This window comes from Lethenteron reissneri, chromosome 11 (genome assembly GCF_015708825.2).
Source record: "Lethenteron reissneri isolate LAM-NWPU_2019-01 chromosome 11, ASM1570882v1, whole genome shotgun sequence".
Lineage (NCBI taxonomy): Eukaryota > Metazoa > Chordata > Hyperoartia > Petromyzontiformes > Petromyzontidae > Lethenteron > Lethenteron reissneri.
The window spans coordinates 10,171,326-10,193,778 of NC_083789.1; the positions used below are offsets into that span (position 1 = coordinate 10,171,326).

Consider the following 22,453-nt stretch of genomic DNA (forward strand, 5'->3'; position numbering starts at 1 on the left):
TAAAACAAACTTGGCTCAGTTTTATTTGGTCTGAGCGAGTGACGTTTTTGTCAAGGCGGGTTTTCTCAAGCTTTGCATTGGCCATGACCCACGGCCCGGGGAAAGAAAGCCCCACTTTGCACGCAGCACTCTGCAATTGTCACGCGAAGAATGACGAATCTGTGACCATTGTACAGTGGGCCCGCTTCGTGTGAGCTGGACCGGAACGGGTCAGTCGGCAACAAGCAAAATTACACCGCAGGCACCGCCCACCAGCTCGCAACAATCGGAAAACTGATTAAACAATACATCTGTTTACTTTGCCATTCAATTGCTTTGAGAACGGAAACTCCTGAACTTTCAAGTGCCTTAACTGATAGCGTTTTTTTCTGTGCTTATATTACGAATATTTTACAATTAGAAAATCACAGCAGGCCAAGATAAAAAGAAGTTTAAACCGTCATTACCTTCTGCAAGCTGGAAGTGTTGAGTTGCGTTTTGTCGATAATTTTTACAGCAACCTGCAGGAAAGCAAACGCACCGTCACGTTTCACACCATTACACAGTTGACCGATGTCACGATAGAAAAATGTAGAATTACAACACAGTGCGTACGAATATATAATGGACAGACGTGACTTCATCCCGAAAGACATTGTACAGAAACGGTGTCATAAAAAAATAAAAGCAGTTAGTTCAGTCTCAGTCGGAATAAAAGAAAGTTTTTGATACTGGACTTAAACAGGGTCACCGGGAGTCGACACAGCACAAACTAATGGGGCAAGGGATTTCCAGACTACTATAGCGGCAGCAGAGGAGAATGTGTGACCTCCCACTGAGCTAAAGTCGACTTTGGGGCTTTGACAGCAAGTCTTGGATGCACAATTAAGTGGGGCTACATTTACAGCGTTGGACAAACACAAGTATGAAGAAAACCTCACCACGTTCGTTATTAAAAATGCCTTCTGCTAGAAGGGAGATTGCCTGAAACGTCAGTCTACTGTACACTTTTGTGTTTAACCATAATCAAATAAACGCTCGCTAAGTTAGTATGGTGTTCAAAGAAACACCTCCCGACAACAGAAATAAACACGCAGGCAGTTTGCATTATTCTCTGCAGGCCTCATTTCAAATTATGCCCGTCGCTATGATAATTAGCAACACTCCTTTCCAAGTGGCCATTGAACCAGTGCACTGCAAACACATTACGCAGTTAAATGTAGGAGGCAGTTTCTGCAACGATGGCATTTAACATAATGCGCTGCGAGTGATTAAATAGTAATGTATTAATAAACGCTTTGCAGCGTTTCTCTACAAAGTGCTGTTGAGTCGGAGGCTCCATCAAGACATCCGTAGCCGTTGCCAACGGGTTCACTGTACGACGTCCCACTCACTGTACCGACCATGAGACACACAACCTTTGTGCGGGGGCTGTAAATTATACCGCCAAAAGCCAAAGTTACCAGCTTTGTCAAAAGAGTGAAACGTGAAACAGCGCCTGCATCACCAGGTCTTCAATGCGCTCCAGACAGGAGGTGATCGGGGAAGAGAACCGTGACATGCACATGCATCCGATCGTTTTAACAAGTACATCCAACTCTCGATTATCCATGCGTTGGATTATCCGGGTTACAGATTAAACGAGCTGCTGAAATCTTTTTACGAAAATATCTTTACACGTGCCGCTCATTTCATTTATTTGCTGCTCCTCAGTCATGGGGGGGGGGGGGGGGGTCAATGATTCGGTACCCATGTGACAACAAACATTGATGCGAGTAGGCCAATTACTTCTTTGGGACATCTATCTACCCCCCCCCATTACCGCAGAAAATCGAGTTGATGATCAGACAATGAAGAAAAACCATTCATACACAAGCCACATAGGTAAGGTGCCCAGTTGTTGCTGTTGATACTTCGCAACCAGACATGCAATGCATAGGAAAAGCTATTTAATCGGTGTGTACTGATGACAAACGGATCGATTCAGATTCTTAAGCTCATAATAAAAGTGTCAATCCACGTGCATTCATAAAAGGCTTTGCATTTGGGTTAGATAGCGTAAATATAAATGTGTCGTTCAGCCACCACCACATGATACTGCCAATTAGTAAGGTTCATCACGTAAATAAAACATGCCAATTACTTACTTATAGGAGAGTAACCAACAAACGGGTGTGCTGAACTCGTAACTAATTGGCACGTTTTGTTTATGTAACAAACCTTACAAATTGGCTGTGTCGGGTGGTGGCGGGTTAACGACACATTTATATTGACAAGATCTAATAAAAAAACTTTATTATGGATATTGGTCGCGGAAAACTACGTGTTAAATTAACGTGTATTCAGAATCAACATTTTTTTTTACAGGTTTATGTTTTATGTAATGTGCTCACATCATTCCCGCAGCCACTAGAGTTGCTATCATTCAGTACTAGATAAAGTAATCCCTGCAGCCACAAGAGGTGCTGCCATTCAGCAAATTAATTGATTCTCGAATGAAATCGCAACGGTGAAACACGACAATTCATCGAATCGCCAGAGGGGGTGTGAAACGTTACATTCCAAGTAATTAACAACAAAAACAGGAAGCTATCTTGTCTTAAACCACTCTCTATAAAAGTTAGCACTAAGCAGCGGCAACGTCTGTTGGACAACTTAAAAAAAAAAGACTTGAGAAAAAAGAAGCACTCACACGAACTGGCTAGACATGTGACAATCCATTATTTAACAAGCCCAAACCCAGCTGATGAAACCCAGAAGTTCAAAAACGGTCGAGCATGTTCTTGCTTAAACAAATGCTTCGAGATAATATTGGTCTGGAAAGCCAATAGGCCAATGGATTAAAATATATTCTTATTTGTTTGTGGAAATGCAAAATGACATGTTCTTACATGTGATTTTTCCCATCAATTAATGAGATCCATACGCTCACCATAACACACATAGTACTCATTTACAAGACGTTCCATCACTTATTATTGCTAAAATAAACATGCAAATTATATGCAAACGTTACATTTAGCCCAATTGAGCAACCATACATTGCACAAACAAGGCAGGATACAAACGTGATGGCCAAAACGAAACAAAAAAAATGGGATTATAAAAAAAAAACATTTTATTTAATCGAATCGTCATTTCCCAAATCGTGACGAGTCGTTAAATCACTGGGAAAGTGAACCAGCCCCTGCTAACTACCATGCCCAACAGTCGGATTCAGCGGGAGACATTTTTTGTCTTGCAATAAGCTCACATGATGAAGGCGGAGATGAGAGATTCAGCCAACGCTCGATTATCCAGCGTAATAGGGATGCAGTGGTGGCCCAGATAAAACAAAAAATATAAATGATGTAAAGCATCTCTAATTTTGGAAATAAAACTAATTTATTGTTCATCTGCGTAGAACTGGGGCCAAGACGTAGAATGTGCAGTTTTTATTGCTTATTTAAAAGTGATTGGTTTACTTGCCGACGTGTTTGTGGTCACGTGGGCGCCAAGTCATTGTCACTCTACGAGTGAGGGGCAGCAAAAAATTAAGCGGGCGCATTTAAACATATTTCATTAATTTTCCAAGCAAGCACGGTTTCATCGGTAATCGAAATAATCCATCCACAAATAATAAAGAGTTCACGATAGACGCAAAATCACAAACGAGAGTCGGCACTCGCGAAAACATCACGATCCATCCCGCATCTCGCCATCGCTTGTATCTCGTGAGCCGCACCTCCTGCCCGGTGAGCGTGTGCTTTGCCAGCTTCACTTTGGCGAAGTTGCCCTTGCCGATGGTCTTGAGGAGCCGGTAGTTGCCCACCCGTTGGGTCTGGCCCGAGGGCGGCTGGGCATCTTCTGCCGAGTTGGAGAGCGGGCTCCGGCAGCGCAGCGATTGGCCAGCTTTGCTCCCGACCTCAGCGGGGCCATCTCCCACGACGGGCGGCTGTTGTGGCGGGCGAGAAGGCGCACGGGAGGGGAGGGAGAGAGAAAGGGGTCAGAACATCGAGAGGAAGTTATGATGAAAACAAACCGCTTCCTGAATGGAAAAGCGCCCGTGCATATGCGTGCCAACCAGTGTTTGAACTCTACTTGGGGACCATATTTTCTGCTGCTGCTGTTTGTGTGTGTTTGTTTTCTTTAAACACAAAGATTACGAGTTAGACTGAGGTACCCCTTTTCTCCAGGTATCACGTAGCAGATGTGCTAAAATCGCACTTCGATATTCATACTCGGAATGCAAACTGGAGCCGAGGGAAAGCGGTGACAGCTATTCCATTAAGCCGTTAAATGGCACGTATGGCTCAAAACGGGTATTTATAACCCCTCGTCAGAAAGATCTGAACGATCGGTAGAATCACAGCGTTGAGAGGCGCGCAGGGCCACAATTAGACTTGACACTTTTATTTCCTATAATTAATCAGGGAGGGGTTTTTTTTGTCTTCTGTGTCACAGCCTGGCATCAAGAGACGACAAAATAGCACACTGGGCAGTGGGGAGGACAACAGGCCGCTTCTTAAATTAACCCAAATGGCACAAACTCTTGAAACACGCAAGCAACTATAATTTATCTTAGCACAGTGCTGCATTGGTATAACTGCCTAAACACATGTCCAACTACCACAGAATTCGTTTTCTTCAGTGGAGTACAACGTCGCCTATCTGACTCACTGGGAATTGAGGCATAGCCGGACATGTGAAATGATGAGATATATAAACCACCGTAGAATATTAGTTACACTGTGAGAAAATAGGTCACTGGACTAAAAATTCTCCTTTCAAAACACTTCTTAAACAAGGAGAAATGCCTTGCTGTGCTTCAGAAGTGAGCGAATGTATGCAACTTTTACAATACTATTGCAAGTGAAGAAGGCAGCATTGTGAACATCTGTAGAGAATGACAGTTACAGACACCACTGCGCACACAGCGTTGGGGACATGGGTGGTCAATTAGCGAGGGTGGATATGGGGACGTTGTACTGTCCCATCGGCCAGTCTCACAGGCAAACAGCATCAGCGCTGTTGACACTGGTCACTCAGTTCTCATTATAACTGGGCCCCATGACCCACGATGAGTACTCGTGACCCCCCCAGAAACCCCGGACACGTTACCGGCCCCGCAGCCGGCGCTTGCACGACCAAAAAACGTCCAAAGCTCGGCTCCGGGGGGTTGGGGAAAGACCCAGCTGGTTCGGCTACTCTAGTGGTGTCCCAACATTCGTGTGTTTCTTTATTTCTTTCCTTCCAGTCAGCCAACCGGCTACTGTAAAGGCAAACTATGGCCGGGCAAACGGACGCTGAGGATCGAGCGCCGTTCCATTTAACACGAGGGTGCAAAAGTTATTATCTCAAACACACGACGGAAGGAGCGCACACACACACACACACGTGGGGGTGGTGGTGTGGGGGACACGACAGGGAGTCGCGTCTTGTATCCACACCAAAGTAATTTACTTGGCAGCAGCGACGGGCAACGATAGCAAGCACACTCTCAGGAGATACAGCAACGCACCGAACACCGGGCGAGCAATACAGCAGACGACAGAATACCTGTGTAGTAGTGTACCCGCCCTAACGCGGAACACCCAACAACAAAGAACATTTAGTGCCGTGCCACAGTCAGGCACAGTAACACCGCACGGGCACACCACGCGCACACTTAACGCCCAGCAGGATGCTCCAACACCCACACAGACGGAACAGTAAACACACTGAATACACACGTTGGAGCCCTGCACACTCTACACAACCAGTAGGAGACACCCAGCACTTAATAACATCCAACAATATAACACCCGGCACACACGACGACAGGATATACGGTGCATCGTATACCCACAATGCTGTACAGCGACAACTCAGCATCGTGAATACTTAACAGAATGCACGCAGAAGATGGTACACGTGACACGGTGAATACGCAGAAGCTATGATTGAACATACAACACAGAGCCAGCCCACACTATAGCCAGCATAAAGAACACTCAAGATTGGATACACCCAATAAGAGCCCAGCCATCACACAGAACAACTCAGCCACAGTGCTGTACAAGACAAAGTCCATCCAATACTCGGTACAGCCAACACACTACGCCCGACGCACAAAACACCCGGCACAGAAATAGGCTCGGCACACTATTCCAGACAGTACATCCCAAAGAGTACAACCAACAACACACAGCCCATCGCTGGATATAGTGCACATCAGAGTCCACATCACAACACAGCCCAAACACACAATACCCATCTACAATACATGTGTATTGGGTTAGATCGCGTAAAGATATAAATGTTGTCGTTAAACCCGCCACCACCCGACACAGCCAACTAGTAAGGTTTGTCACGTAAACAGAACGTGGCCAATTCGTCACTAGTACAGCACTAACCGGTGTGTTAGAGAGCCAAACCACAACATTTACAATCTGAGTACGACGTTTAACCTGGTGTGCTTTACTTGTAAACAATTTGCATGTTCTGTTTACGTGACAAACCTTACTAATTGGCTGTCCGGTGGTGGCGGGTTTAACGACAACATTTATATCTTTACGCGATCTAACCCAACAAAAAAACCCTGTATTATGGATGATATTGGTCACGAAAGCCAACATGTTAAACACACAATACCCAGCGCACAATACAACCGGAACAATCAACCCTCAACGTGTATGTCTGTATGCTGAACTGCTTTCGCAGGGTGCGTATCCAGCCGTGCTCATCGGAGGTGTTTCCGTCAACAAAATACACTCAAAACAGTGCACCGCATAAACACACCCAACACTCAACTACCAACACAACATGCAGAACACCGGGCAAGAAAGTATCCCCAGCTTACAGGACGCAACTCGTACACCACGTGTTGAGTATACAAAATACTGGAGACATCGTACAACACCCATTCCACCTTACACTCAGAACACCGAGCCCACGGTACAGTATACAAGTACAATAAGTTCAACATGCAAACAGTTCAACATCCATCTTATAAGGTACACAATGCCCGCAGTGCACAGGAAATATTACACCCATCACCAGCGAACTGGCCCACAATACGCTCACGACATTACCAGGTAGATTATGTCACACCCAGCACAACACTGTACTCACAGTTTGCTGTAGATAGGAAATTATCCATAGCACGCAACATTTAACACACCGACCATTGTACTTTAACAGCAGTCAACGCAGCATAACATTTACAGGCGGCCTTCCCACAACCGGGGGGTTGTTTGACCATTCTTCATCACCCCGCCACCTACTGCATACTGGCAGAGGGCCTCCCAGGATCGGATCTCGTCCAGACGTCACTCACCATTAGATGTCAGCGGCCGTGGCAGGAAAATCGATCTCAGGTCGCCGGGTTTACGGCACAGTGCGCCAAGAAACCCGGGGCACAACTCACCGCTGGCTCCCCCGCACCCAAGCGAACATGGCACGAAAATAGTCCGAAAAAAAGTGGCACTCTCAGTAAAAGAGGGCAGAGCAGAGGCGAGCACACGCGGCTATTTACAGCTCTGGCTGGACCATTGTGCCACTATTGTATCATTACAGCTCTTTGGGGCCAGGCCCTTAAAACGCGTAAGCGTCAAAAAAAGAAACCCAACCGGTATGGACACAAGGCGATGAGTTATTAAAGCGTGGGTGCGTTAGTCACAAGGAGGCGAGGCGACACCGGCAGGCAGACAGGCACCGAGAGGGAGGGGAGGGAGGTGGGGAGTAGGAGGAGTAGGAGGAAGACGGGTACCATGCACGCGTCGGGGGTTAGTTTATCGCTGAAGTCGGTGGCCCATCACGCCAACAAAATGTACACCTGAATCAGATGACATTGGTGTATTATTGTACAAGGGACAAGTTAGAATGAGAAACTAAAGTCCAGTAAGGGGCACAACGGTTTGCGTTCTTATTTTGTTGGCCCATTACGCCATCGAAACGTAACACGAGATGACATGGGTGTATGCAAGAGATGACACGGGTGTATTGTCAAAGGGGCTAAGATTGAGCACTTCCATTCTCGTGAGAAGGATAAACTAAAGTTCAGTGAGGGACACGTGTTTGGTTAGATTATAGTGCTTAGTCGTCGGGGCCCATCATGTCACCACGCACTGTAACATGAAGGAAACGACATTGGGTGTGTATTGTTTAAGGGTTAATGTTGTGTACAGTCTTATCAGGATGAGAAATTAAACTGCAGCTGCAGTGAGTGGCGCATCATGTCAAGAAACAGGTAACATGAGATGACATATGACATGACATGCGTGTATCGTATAAGGGCTAAGAATGAGCACTTATTCTGATTACAGTGAGAAACTAAAGAGTTGCATGTTTGGTGAGGATATTTTGTTAGTTATTGGCCATAAAAAAAATATCGCACAAGACTGCGTGAGTGTATATCGTCTCAGTGCTAAGGTTGAGTACTTTTTCTTACCAGAATGAGAATGAAAACTGTCAGTGATAGTACTCTTAGGTTTTTTTGGTAAAGTCACGTAGGTAAAAAATGTAAATAAATCCAAGAGTATGAATCCTTGCAGTCACGAAAGCTTCAAATCTAGAATATCAGTGATAGGCCAGAAATTATATTGGTGGTGGCCCATCGAGCCATCAAAATGTAACATGAGATGACATCAAAGTAAGAATGAGATGACTTGAAGTGACGTGGGAGTATGAATGAAATGACAAGAGTGTATTTCATAAAATGCTAAGACTGAGCGCTTGTTCTTATTATGCGAAACAAAACTACAGGAGGCACACGTTGAGTCAGATTGCTATTTGCTCGTGACACATCATACCAAAGTGGCATGCATCAGTGTGTGTTTGTGCAAAGTACATGAAATACGATTGGGTATGCTATTATCAGAACGAGAAGCCAATGTCAAGTGAGGCACATGATTAGTTGGGTTAAGTTTTTGTTGTATGTAGAACTTCTTTTAGTACAGTACATAGCCAACCGTGCTACTCGAGGTGACAGAGGACAACAAACTAAGCACATCAAGCTATCAACAAGTAACTTGAGATGACATGGGTGTATGAATAAGATGACATGGGTTTATTGTCCATGAGTAACGATTGAGTACTGTACGCATTCTGACCAGAATAAAACAACCTCTAAACGGCGTTAAGAGACGACAAACTAGGTTATATTCTATGGTTCTTTTCGTAAAGTCACGTAGATGGAAAAAAGTATTTATAAAGTTATTAAAAATATCACGACGTTTCGATCGCAACACAAACGACCGCTTGTGTTGCGATCGAAACGTCGTGATATTTTTAATCACTTCATTTTTATTTAGTCTGTCTACGCGACTTACGGAAAGAACCATAGAATATGAATTCCTGGCAGTCACGAAAGTTTGAAGTCAAAACTAGTTATGTTTTAGTTATTGGTGAATCACCTCACCATGAGCAATTAACATGGATAAGAGGACAATGATGCATTTTCGAAGGGATAAGATTCAGTTGTACGATATTTTGATCTGAATTAGAAAACGAAATGCCACATTTTAGGTGGTCTCAAAATTTCCAAGTGGCTTCACTCACCCACAGTGACTCGCCGATTGAGTAACAAGCCTTTCGACTGTGTTGGGTCAGAGTTGGGGGAATGTTTTGACTACCACAGAGAAAGGTATAAAGGGAGAATGTGAGGTTTTTTTTTATACTCCTTTACACACCATACAAATAGAAATTCCGAAACTGACCACTGATTTACCGCTTACCAGGGAGTGGACAAGTGGAGCAGTTCGTCAGTGCACTGCTTTTTGACCACGGCAAACCTGAGTTCAATTCCCAGTCACGGCTAACATCAGTGGCGTGTGATATCCGAAATTGCGCCAAGTATTCCCCTTCACCGATATGCACACTGCCATGAAATATGGCTAAACAGCTCAGTATTAATTAACCATAACCCTCGAGTGTTATCCACACACACACTGCAAACACCTCGGTGCCACAGGTCTTGTTGCAAAGTGACAGGATTCAGGGGTCAAGACCATTTGTGTCCAGTCAGGGTTTCTATGTACAGCATATTTTAACCTGACATGATTTGACACTGCTTATCTGCATTATAGATGGCCCCAAACGCCTCTCTAAGTCCTATGGAAGGACTGTTCTGTGTTAAACCCGCCCAGCTCTTCGGTGGAGAAGGGGAGTGTGTGTGTGTGGGATCAAGTGAAGATCTGTCCAATGCTCTGTCCTCTTACACCTGCTGGCCTTCCCATACTTCTCTGACGTACGCACCTCGTTAGCCCTCCCACGCGCACTGTGAAAACTGGGCCACTGGGCAGGCATTTCTTTGGCAGGGTTCTTGGGAGTTGAGCCAAACATAAATCTCAATCTAGACAATGATTAATATGGGAGGCTCACCTCTCGTGCCACCTCAACTTTGTAACTTCCTGGCCATAGCATCTTGTTTCAGTCAACACCATGGTGGCCTCTTCACGTCATTTTTGCCTTCCATATGTATGCTGAACTTCTTTCACGCCGTACGTGGCCAACCGTGCTAATCGGAGGTGCGGGGGGGAAGGACGACATATCCTGATATCCTGACCCTGCTTAATTAAAATAAATACCCATTAGTTACCAATGTTTGTTGCTCACTTGTTGCCCTATCTGGTGGCCCAGAAAATAGTTTTAAAACGACGGATAAAGATTGTGAAGGGCCTACCTACCTCATCGCCCGACCCACATCTCTAACCTTCCAAAGCTCTCCAGCCTCTTCACCTCCTCTGGCCTATCCACACCTCAGCCTTCCGACACCTCTTTCAAAATTCCTACTCACACGGCCTCCACACCACTTCCGGCCACAACACCTCCTCCTTGGTCCTGAACACCTGTTTGCAAGCTTCCCCTCTGCACTGGCCTCCACACACACTTGTGTGTGTGGGTAGTGGTGGAATGGCCAAACAAAGTGGGAATGACGAGGTTTTGAGACGGATGAGGTGTGGAGACCACTACTGGGTATTTATTAAAAAAATATCTTCACAGCTCATGGGATTCCTCCAATATAAATACATATTCTGATACACCGCCGAAATCCGGACCTTGAAAAAAATTGTATCTTAACATCCTCTCCTGAATTGATTTCAAGTTTTCCTCTCCTGCCTGTTCCAACACTTGATGAGCCACCGCTATTCTACATCATCAGCCGACCTGCTCCACCTACACCACCTCTCCAGTCTATCAGCCTCCATCAATATCATTCACCTTCACCACTATTTGGCCATCCCAGATTTCCAACCATAATCATCCTTCATACCTCTCAGTCTATCATCCTCCATCAATATAATTCACCTTCACCAGTGCCGGACTATTTGTCCATCCCAGATTGCCAACCATAATCATCCTTCATACCTCTCAGTCTATCAGCCTCCATCAATATCATTCACCTTCACCAGTGCCAGACGATTTGTCCATCCCAGATTGCCAACCATAATCATCCTTCATACCTCCCAGTCTATCAGCCTCCATCAATACCATTCACCTTCACCATTGCCAGACTATTTGTCCATCCCAGATTGCCAACCATAATCATCCTTCATACCTCCCAGTCTATAAGCCTCCATCAATATCATTCACCTTCACCAGTGCCGGACTATTTGTCCATCCCAGATTGCCAACCATAATCATCCTTCATACCTCTCAGCAGAGGTGTGGACTCGAGTCATGTGACTTGGACTCGAGTCAGACTCGAGTCATGAATTTGATGACTTCAGACTCGACTTGGACTTGCATAACAATGACTTTGTCCCACCTCTGCCTCTCAGTCTATCAGCCTCCATCAATATCATTCACCTTCACCAGTGCCGGACTATTTGGCCATCCCAGATTGCCAACCATAATAATCCTTCATACTTCGTTAGTTCCACATCGTGGCCCAACAACAGCCATCGAATGACCATCAATCACACTTTGCCCCACGTTACCTGCCTCCGCATCTCCTCGGGAATCCCAGACGCACCAACATCGTGAGCATTCACACACACACACCTTGTCGACCTCTCCCACACCCCACCTCATCAGCCATCAAACCTTGTCGGACCCACCGCAACTCTTTCTGTCCCCATGTCTCCCCCAACATTGTCACACCCAGCGCTTACTTGTTTCGACTCGGAAACCGTCGGTAGAGGCGGTCTCGTCGACATCTCGGCGGTGGCGTTTCTTCCACTTGAGTTTTGTTTTCACAAGACGAGGAACGACAATTTCAAAAAAGAAATAAAAACAAACAAAAAACAAAAGCTGTGTAGGAATGACTTCTCAGTGGCAGCTGGACGGATGACCCAATTCGCCAAGTTGTTGGACTTGACGGATATGTTCAGCAAATTAAAAGACGAACTTCTTTCAATTCAAAAAGAAACAAAAACTCACAAAGTTCTGATTGGATTCTTTAATTATCCTTAAGACGAACAATAAAAGCAACTTGTGTCGCTTTTACACAAACGTCCAACCCAAACTCAGAGACGGTCGTTAAGGCTCAGCCATTACCAAGTTGCTTGAAACAGCTTCGCGAGTTCCAGATCTTCTCCAAAATCCTACTGCCCCCACCCCCCTCCTATGGGACCCCTAAGTTCCTAAAATCCTTGGACTGAGTCCTGGGATTCTTTCTATAAAGATCCCTGTGCGGACCGACTCCAGGTGTCCCGAATCTCTGATAATTCCACGCGGTTCCCGAGTGCGGAATCTATGGGGTTCTGTGCTACGGATATCTCTGTACCGAGGCTGGATATCTCTGTACCGAGGCTGGAGATCCCTTAACCGTGTCGGAATTCGTCCCCGAGTAGAGATCTTCCCCAAGCAAAGTCCTGGAGTCCCTGTGCCGAGACTAAGGAACCTTGCGCTGAGTTCCGGGGTCTCTCAGTCTTAGGGGGTGGTCCCTAATCAGATCCCCCAGGGATCGATGCGCTGAGTATAGGGGGGGCTCCTGTATATATCGATTACCAGGTGTCCCTGAATCTCTGGGGGTAGCAAGTCCCAATGACCCCTTCTCCAAGTTCTAGGAATTCCTGCCGAGCTGGGCGGAGTGGGGGGTCAAGGGTCTGGGACCTCCCCGAGCACCCGATCGCTTCGAATCCGCTCAACGTCGGGCTCTCTGCAGCTCCTTTGCCGTATCCCTCTTATCTTCTTCCCTCTTCAACTGCGGCTGCTGTTGCCGACGATGCTGCTGAGGATGACGAGGACGACGACGATCAGGACGAGACGACAGCAGCACCAGTAGAGACATGGGACGAAGCGTGGAACCTCTCCGTCGCCTCCTCCCGTTGGCCGCCCTGATGCAGCGCGGCACGGGCCGCCGCTCAGCGCCTCGCGAACATGGCGCGCGGGCGGGCCGACGAGGGCCGTGACGCCGGCAAGGCAGACATCTTGCTCAGGGACGCACGCGCACCGCTCCCCCGCCGCACGCGCACCAGCCCCGCTGCGTCAACACCCAGTTACGGGCCCCGCCCCTTGCAATTAGCTCAGCGTAGCGAAGGTGGTCCCTTACCAAGATGTCCGCCCCGCGCGTCACGTAGCTCAGGAGCCCCCCCCCCCCTCCCCCCCCCGCGGCCACCGGCCGCCATCTATAAGTCTGTTTACTACGGGGTTGCATTTCGTAGTGCGGATAAGGCGCGTCCGCCTCGCGTCGTCGTCTCTGATTGGTCAGCCGGTGAGCGACGAGGCGTGGCGCGCGCGCTCACCCCCTCCACCGTTGCGCATCCGCTGTGGGAAATGTGAAAGGATCGGTTCCCCCCCTCCCCCCCCAATCCCCCTCCCCGGCACGCTGTGTTCGGAAAACTTTACGGAAATATCCGAGCGGCCACGAAGATGACGTCGGGGCCCTACCTTGTTGCCGTACCTACCTCGAGCGTTGATGGTGGTGGGGGAGGGTTGCGTCATTGATGGTGGCCCAGAACCCAGAGGCTGAAAATGATTATGAAAGTTTTTTTCGTTTGAGTCTCACGCCCTCCTCGCGCTTATTGAAAGTTCGTGAGAATCGGAGGAGCGTTTATTTGTCGTTCTTCTCGTTGCAACGAACATAAACAATGCTCAGACATGATTTAAAGCCTTTCGTGACTTCAGGAATTCATACTCTTTGGATGTTTTAATCGGAAAGAGACCAGATGGCTCATTGGGACACTGTCTAAAACCTGACTCCCACCACCATCCAGCCCAGAAGAATTCCCTCATCAAAACCCTACACCATAGGGCCCGTTGCATCTACGACCAGCACCACCTAGCCAGTGAACTGGAGCACGTACACCAAGCCCTCAAGATGAATGGATATTCGGACCGCACAGTCCGCAAAGCTGTCACCCCAACCGTGGGGAGAGAACCATCTGAGGACCCAATCAAAACCATCACCTTGCCATACATAACAGGGGTCACCAATTTTTTTTCCAAAGTCATGAACAAACACGTGATCCAGGTTCGATTCAACACAGTACATAAAATTCGTGATCTGATCCCAGCTGTGAAGGATGCAATACCCCGGTGTCTACAAACTAAGTTTTGTCTGCGGCAGTAGTTACATTAGGGGAAACTAAGCGACATGTTAACCCAGCTTAAATATACGCTGCCAAGCTTGGTGGTGCTCATTCAGACGCTGTCTTTCCGACAGACCTGTTCTTCACCTGAGGACGGCTGCTTGCGTTGTGGCCGAAACGTCGTGAGAATTATATTTTATTATGTTTTATTTTTATTATTTTATTATTTCCCTTCTATGTGACTTTACCGAAAGAACCAAGAAGATGAATCCCTGCAGTCATGAAAGCTTTAAATCGAAAAATACCAAACAGACGGCATTCGCCACGAAGTCACGGGCGACGTCGTCCGTGCCAGGTCTAGGTGCAACCTTTGAGGGCACGTGAAGTTGTCGAAGGTTCGCTGACAAAGGAGGTCGCGGGACACGAAGCTTAGGTGACCATGGGGTTGAGCGACTTGCGGTGACTTGGCGGATATACCGGCTGCGGTGCCCACCTGCTGTAACAACCTGTGGGTCACATAATACGAGGCTGACATTTCTTTCCAACCCTGGGGAACCCTGTACAACTACCACCGTCTTCTCTCCCTCACCCACTCTCCTAATCTCACACCAGAGGTCGCAAACGGGTTTTGATTCCTTACCCGTACCCGGCCGCACCAGGGTCGCAAACGGGTACCCGTACCCGGCCGTACCCGTACCCTACCCGTACCCGGCCAGGTACGGGTAGGGTACGGGTATCGGGTACCTGATTGCGACCTCTGGGATGAAGCCATGTTGCTGGCGCAGGTGGGTTGATTCTAGGAACTTGAAGTGTGAGAAGAGACAAGACGTTGGGAAATGAGTGACAAACGGTTACTCACCAGTGACTCACGGTCTACCCGTACCCGTACCCGGCCGCACCAGGGTCGCAAACGGCTACCCGTACCCGTACCCGGCCGGGTACGGGTAGCCGGGTATTGGGTAGGGTACGGGTATCGGGTACCCGGTTGCGACCTCTATCTCACACCGCCAAAAGTATTCTCCTCACGCATCGCTCAACCACCATCAACTGGGATGAATCGAATAATAAAAAAGGGAACCGTCCGTTCCGTTACCTAAACCACTGACTTGCCCTTTGTCAAGCCACTGCTGGATGAAGGACTCGTCACACTCAGTCGTGGGGGGAGAGGGGGGTTGTTTGACCATACTTCACCACGCTGGTCATTTGCAAGTTGCTGAAGGAAGGGGGGTGGCCCAGGTTTGGAAGGAAATGTCATGCGCATAGTATGGGGCCCACAGGTCCCCTTGAAGAGTTCTCAGAAGTTACGTGATATCAGCTTCCGCGGGTCATCCTCGAACAGAGAGATCCAAATGGATTATATTTATGACGCCGGTAGCATAAATCTGGATAAAATTGGGTCAATGAACAATATAATAATGAATGTGTAGATTGCATTTTCACCGATACATAATCCCATTCGTAATCCATAACAGTTTGGCAAATATTATTAAGTGAACACTTTAAAAAACACACACAAAACTAAACTAAATCTGGTTTTAAACATCCAATATTATGCACTCATTTGTGTGTTTTTGTTTCCACAAGTCTGCTCGTGGCCGTCACCATTATTATTATAATTCACTTGGTATATATTTGGAAAGAAACATCAGAGAGTGCGGGTAACACATTCGTCAATAACATTGCCTTAAAAAGAAAAGGTGACGTTTTGGGCAATGACCCTTCAGAGCACATTTAGAGAGGGGCCGGTAGGCAGAGTGAGAGGTCAACAGGACTGTTGTCTGGGTCAGAGTTTCAGAAATGCAACGATACCCCAAAACAGTTTACCTGGAAACCCTTTTGTCAATCCACTGCTGGATGAAGGCCTCTCCCACACCGTGATGGGCCTGCAGGTTATTTGACCATACTTCACCACGCTGGTCAGTGCAGGGTTGATGAACAGATGCATTTAACAAAGTAAAAAAAACCCCACAAACTTAATAAATTGAGTCAGGAGAATGCGAGCAATCTCTGAAGCTAAGCAGAGTTTACACCATTGGAACCTCATTTGCCAGTAAAAAATATGATAATTGATTTTTTACCCTATTTTTAAAAAGGTGTCAGTTTTGTTGCCAGATAAAAGGGTAAAAAATCAATTATCTAAGCAGAGTTGACCCTGGATAAGTGCCTGGGATGGGTGACCGTCATACATAAACAGGTATTATAGGCTGCAGCTGCTACGTGGGCTACGTCAATGTGGGCAGCAGATGACTTATGATATATTGTACTATACGGCTATGCTCCCACGGATGTGCTCCCTCGCCTTCACCAATATGAATGACCAGCGTGGTGAAGTAAGGTCAAATAACCCCACGACCAGCACGGCGTGAAGTCGGTGTTCATCCAGCAGTGGACAAAACTGTACTGCACGACGAAAGGCTGAAACATTTTTTTTAACGAAGCAGTTGAAAGTGCACCGGGCGCCATCTGCTGGATCGTGTGAACATTTGTGATTGTAAACATCGTCTGAGATGTCATAGATTTGGATTTAAAGCTTTCGTGACTGCAGGGATTCATATTTTTGGTTCTTTTGGTAAAGTTTTTAGAAGGGAGAAATATAAAAAATATATATATTTATTTTTTTATATTTTTTATTTTATTATTTCCCTTCTACGTGACTTTACCGAAAGAACCAATAATATGTCATAGATTGTCAAGGATGTAATGATGTGATCGTCCACAGTCGTGGGGAAGGGTCACATATACCTGTCAATCCCTTATCAGCGCCTATCTTATTACAGACGAATCCAGCCCCCGTTGGTCACCACGTGCCCTTATAAAATCTCTGATTTGTTCTGTCTTCGAGCATCAGCGAAAATTGTGTTATAAGTTGAAATAATTATAATTATTATGACAGTGACGTGAAATCGTGATGAGATGAATGATGATGTTGTGAGAGGCTGATGGATGAAGATGTGGTAAAGAGATGGATGGTAATCCAGGAGATTCAATTATGGTTTCGGTTGCCACCTGTTCTATTCCCAAGATTATCTTCTTTTTAAGGTGGCTGTGATTTGTTTACTTTTCCTATACGTTGCACTCATGTCATGTTTTTGTTCATCGTTTGATGTTGAAACGTTCTGACCTGCCCCTACTGGACATTTGTGAAAAAGAGCTTCATATCTCTTCAGATTCCTTCGATATAAATACATATTCTGAATAATCGAGTTTTTTTTCAGTTGCGTGTAGTTCTCCCCTCTTCTTGGTTCTTTCGGTAAAGTCACGTAGAAGAGAAATAATAAAATAATAAAAATAAAACATAATAAAATATAATTCTCACGACGTTTCGGCCACAACGCAAGCAGCCGTCCTCAGGTGAAGAACAGGTCTGTCGGAAAGACGTCTGAATTAAATTGAAATTGAGTTCTCCCCTCTTCAGGTATGCGGCAATTCGTCTTTCCACGACATGTCCCGTTTTATTTGTACTGCAGATGTAGCAATCCTCCGGATGATGTGGGAGTGTTGGTGGATTGTGATGTGGTGGATGGATGTATATTGCTGTGAGCGTGTATCGTGATGTAGGTGATGAAGCAAACGTTGCAATGTGTCTCACGCACATACAAGACGCATCACATTCCGAAATCTGTGCTCCCTTTAATACATGTATTGTGTATAAAAACCCAGTTTTCAAAACAAAGAATGCAAAACTTATACCGGAAGTACCACGACAAGTAAACACAGTTGTTGCTCGTTAGTCGATTATCCGATTCGCCGTCAACTATTAGAACACCTACCGACGTTGTACTTCTAAAACTCTTACCAGTTGGAAATACCGTCGTCACAATTTCCAAAGGTCCATCGCGCCATCTTGTGGGAAAAGACTCGTAATGCATGAATATACAACCGACAGACACGTACACAAAACACTTGCTTATTATATTATTTGCATCAACATTATTTCATCGTTTATTTACGCCAAAACGTATTTCACATCACTGCTGAAGGCCATCAGCAGTTGTTTCTTGCTGTGGTTGTCCCACCTGATGACCATTGCTTGTGTTGCGATTGAAACGTCGTGATCTATTATTTTTCTACCCACGTGACTTTACCGAAAGAACCAGAGAGTATGGATTTCTGCAGTCACGAAAGCTTCAAATCAAGATTGTATTTCACATCAACAAGCATCAGTCAAATTGCCAAGGCACATTGTTTTTTTCTGATACGTATGAAAACTATAGCTCCCGGTTGTACTTTTCAATTGGACCGCGTGTTGTTCTGCATGATGTCCGACGTTTTGTGTTCACCCCGACCACAACTGAAGAAGCTGCCCGCACGTGGAGCGAAACGTCGGATATCGTGCCGAATAAGACGTGGGAGGACCCGAAAACGCATAACAGAGCTGAGTTATTGCTGTTGTTGGCAATGCATGGATTCCTCACCACAATTTTCCTTACCCCGACCTCAAAAAAGACCCTCCTGTGTAGCCTTAACAGACCGTTTGGGGCAAGTGCTGCTAGCGAGCACCTATGAAGGCCGGCACGGCACACGAAGGGGTTGGATGGCCAGCTCCACGCCCGGCCGCCTTTGTCTCCCTAAGTGGCGATGTTTACATACCGCACCAGGTACTAATTTGAGGCTGAGTCGACCTAGAGGAGGCCCAGGACCGGTTGAGATGATCGTCACTGGTGTTGGCCATGAGCGGGAATCGAACTCCGGTTCGCCAGGTTGGTAGCGCGGCGCGCTAACCGCTGCACTACCGCTCCCCACACCCCGACCACAACAGCGGACTTTCACGTGACCTTTCGCCACCTGCCCCCATGCGGTAGAGGCCACATTACCTCCATCTCACACCGTGGCGATGAAGATCATCCGCTCCGGCCGGAAGGTCCGAATCTTCCGGCTGAGCGACTGCGACACTCTTATGCGGATCCCACCGGGGGGCACGTTGAACCCCGCGGGGACTGGGGACCCGGGTTCGATTCCAGGCCGAGGTGACCCCAGCACCGGCTCGACACCGTTGCTGTCCCCTTCCGCGATTCGAGTCCCCGGAAACGATGCTGGGATCGTCGAGCGGTCATCGGCCACGGCCACCACCGCCGGGTCGCATTTCCCAATGCGGGTCCGATGCCTGTCCCAGGAGTTGTTGTTGATGTTGTTATTGCCACTCAGCCTTGTGCCCCGATCCTCGCCGGGTCTTCTCTTGCGCCGGATCCGGACTGCTCCCTGGCGCCGCCACTGCCGTTCAGCGCTGTCGACGTCCGCATCACTGTCCGACGTCGCTGGGAGCCACCTCTGCCGATACTTCTTCTGCTGCTGCTGCTGCCGCCGCCACTGCCGCAGCAGCAGTCTCGACTCACCGGTGGAGACCGGCCAGTCTCCCTCACCCAACCGCTCACCACCCCGCTGCGTATCCTGGATCAACCTCTGCACCTCACCCACCCATTCACCCTCGATCGACCTCTGACCTTCGTGCGCCCGCTCACCCTCCTCACACGTTTGCTGGCCCTTACCTGTCACCTCACCCTCGATCAGCCACCCACTGTCACACACCCGGTCACTCTCACATAGCCGCTCACCCACCCGCTCACCTTGAGTCATACTCTGACCGTCACCCTTTCTCTGGCTCTCGCACTAGAGGGCCGCCCAATCCAACCGGTGAGCAGCTTCTGATGAGTGACGACTCCATCCCCGTGGGTGACCCTGTGTGGATTTTTCGCCGGCTGTGGGATGACATTGAACCAACTCTGACCGCCGCGGTAGGTACGGCCCATCGAAGTTGCCAGTTCGGTTCGATTCCCCGTCCGGCGTCAAATCGCACTTGGGTCGCACAACCGAGGCCGCCGCGGCTGAGCCATCGTTCGCGGGAGAAGCGGCGGCACCACCCGCAGTGGCTCCCGCCTTGCTGATGAGCATCGATTTGATGGAGTTGCGGCGTCTGCATCGCGACGGAACGGGGACGCCGCTCAGGACGAGCGAGTAACGTGCTGAGACCGCCGCTCGCCCAACCCCCACCTGCTCCTCGACCTCCTGAGACCCCAGCTCCGGGTCGTTCTCGCCCTGTAAGAGTTTGCGTCTCTCCATTGGCGGTGACTCCAGGTTGCCATACCTCGTTCGCCTCCTGTACTGCGCGCTGCCCGCCACCCCGAGGCTGACTCGTGGACGGGATGATGGGTGGACATGTCCTTGCTGTTGATGATGATGATCATGCTGCTGATGCTGATGGTGATCCTGCTGTTGTTGCTGCTGATGATCATGCTGCTGCTGATTATGATGATGATGTTGATGCTGATGTTGTGGCTGATGATGATTCTGCGGTTCATGTTGCTGATGCTTTAGCTGCAGATGATGATGCTGCTGATTATTATTCTGCAGTTGATGCTGCTGCCGATGATGTTGTTGATGTTGTAGGAGCCCACGAATGTAGGCGATTGCTCGTTCCACGTTCATTTCTCGAGGCCGCGTCTCACGGGGACTCCCCAAGTTCAGGGTCCACATTTCCTGATGTTTTCCTGCATAAAATAAATTACGTTATGCCGAGTTTATATTATTCGCAGGTTAACCACAGTGCGTGCTCAGAATACCGGGCCAATCCAGGCATGGCCTACCACGGTATACCAGGTTTTTTGTAATTAACACCTCCCCATTATTTCCATGAATACCAAAAGTTTTCAGATTTTGGTTGATTGTTTTAGTGCTCAACACGTGTTTTTATAATAAAACACAAAAATTGTACCATATAACATTTAGATATCAAGACATGTTATACAAACACATCTATTGAGAATGTCCTCTGTCTGGATGTGTGGTTGGCAGTGCGGATCCGAGGGGGTGGGGAGGGTGCATTGGAGACGATTGCCTCCACCCCTTCCCCTTGAGACGCTGAATACTGCGATGTTATTAATATTTACCAGAATACATTGAATATTCTTGTTTTTCTTCTTGGTTATTTCGGTAAAGTCACGTAGAAGGGAAATAATAAAAATAAAAATTAACATTTTATTATTTATTATTTCGCTTCTACGTGACTTTACTAAAAGAACCAAGAAGATGAATCCTTGCAGTCACATAAGCTTTAAATCGAAAAATATTATTGTTTCATGTATTAATTAGATAATTACTTACAAAGCTTAATATACGCATATGCACTACCCCCCCCCCTCCCCCCGCCTCGGGATGTTGGGGTGGTAGAGCAGTACTTTCTGGGCAGTACGTTTCAGCTCAGGACTCATCGACTCATCTGGGACTGGCTGGCACGGGGAGTTTCCGCGCGGCGTGGAGACGCGGCTGGCTACGAATCAAGTCACAGAGTTGCTCACTGTTCGCCGTTTAGATTTTAAAGTTGGGGAGTGTGATTCTTACGTAAAAGAAAAAAAAAATTCCTACAATTTTTATTCATTCATTCATCACGCACAGTCGTCGAAGGACCGTTGAGCAGAGGTCGCAACCGGGTACCCGATACCCTACCCGATACCCGGCTACCCTGTACCCGACCGGGTACGGTACGGGTAGCTGTTTGCGACCCTGGTGCGGCCGGGTACGGGTACGGGTAGGCCGTGAGTCACTGGTGAGTAACCGTTTGTCACTCATTTCGGGTAGGGTACGGGTAGGGAACGGGTACCCGTACCCGGCCGGGTACAGGTACGGGTACCCATTTGCGACCCTGGTGCGGCCGGGTATGGGTAAGGAATCAAAACCCGTTTGCGACCTCTGCCGTTGAGCCAAACGTGTTACCTCTTGCGACAGCATTGGCGTAGACTTCACTCGGCTGCCATGCACCGGCGTCTCGAGTGATTTGTTTGATCCACGGATCACGGGGGGTGGGGGGAGGGGTGGCGAGCACGTGGACGACGCTATTCCTTTGAGGGTCGCAGTCCACTTTGAACGTCAGAGCCGTTTTTATGGGTTCCCCATAAAGCATGCGGCCCATGGCTATTCCCACCCCACGTTATGTCCGTGGGAATTTTTCCACCACCGGCTCTGGACTGTAAATGGTAGATGAGCGACTACCTCAATGCTCATTTGAACAAGAGCATCACTTGCACCATATAACATTAAGGTATTAA

General features: G+C 47.6%; 1 protein-coding gene across 5 annotated transcripts in view; it reads right to left on the bottom strand.

Annotated features, from left to right (window-relative positions):
• The window catches only part of LOC133341434 (MAP/microtubule affinity-regulating kinase 3-like), a 51,281-nt gene extending 37,972 nt beyond the window's left edge, over positions 1 to 13,309 (bottom strand). For 2 of the 5 annotated variants that reach the window (XM_061550066.1, XM_061550064.1), the window contains exons 1-3: positions 12,054 to 13,307; positions 3,704 to 3,913; positions 447 to 500 (exon numbers count right to left, since the gene is read on the bottom strand). In XM_061550066.1, coding sequence (XP_061406050.1) covers positions 447 to 500; positions 3,704 to 3,913; positions 12,054 to 12,098 — 309 coding nt within the window. In that variant the 5' untranslated portion in view covers positions 12,099 to 13,307. Of the gene's footprint in view, positions 1 to 446; positions 501 to 3,703; positions 3,914 to 7,276; positions 7,556 to 12,053 lie in introns of those variants that run through there. The other 3 variants (XM_061550065.1, XM_061550069.1, XM_061550068.1) reach the window with 3 other exon arrangements.
• Positions 13,310 to 22,453: the final 9,144 nt, after the last annotated feature.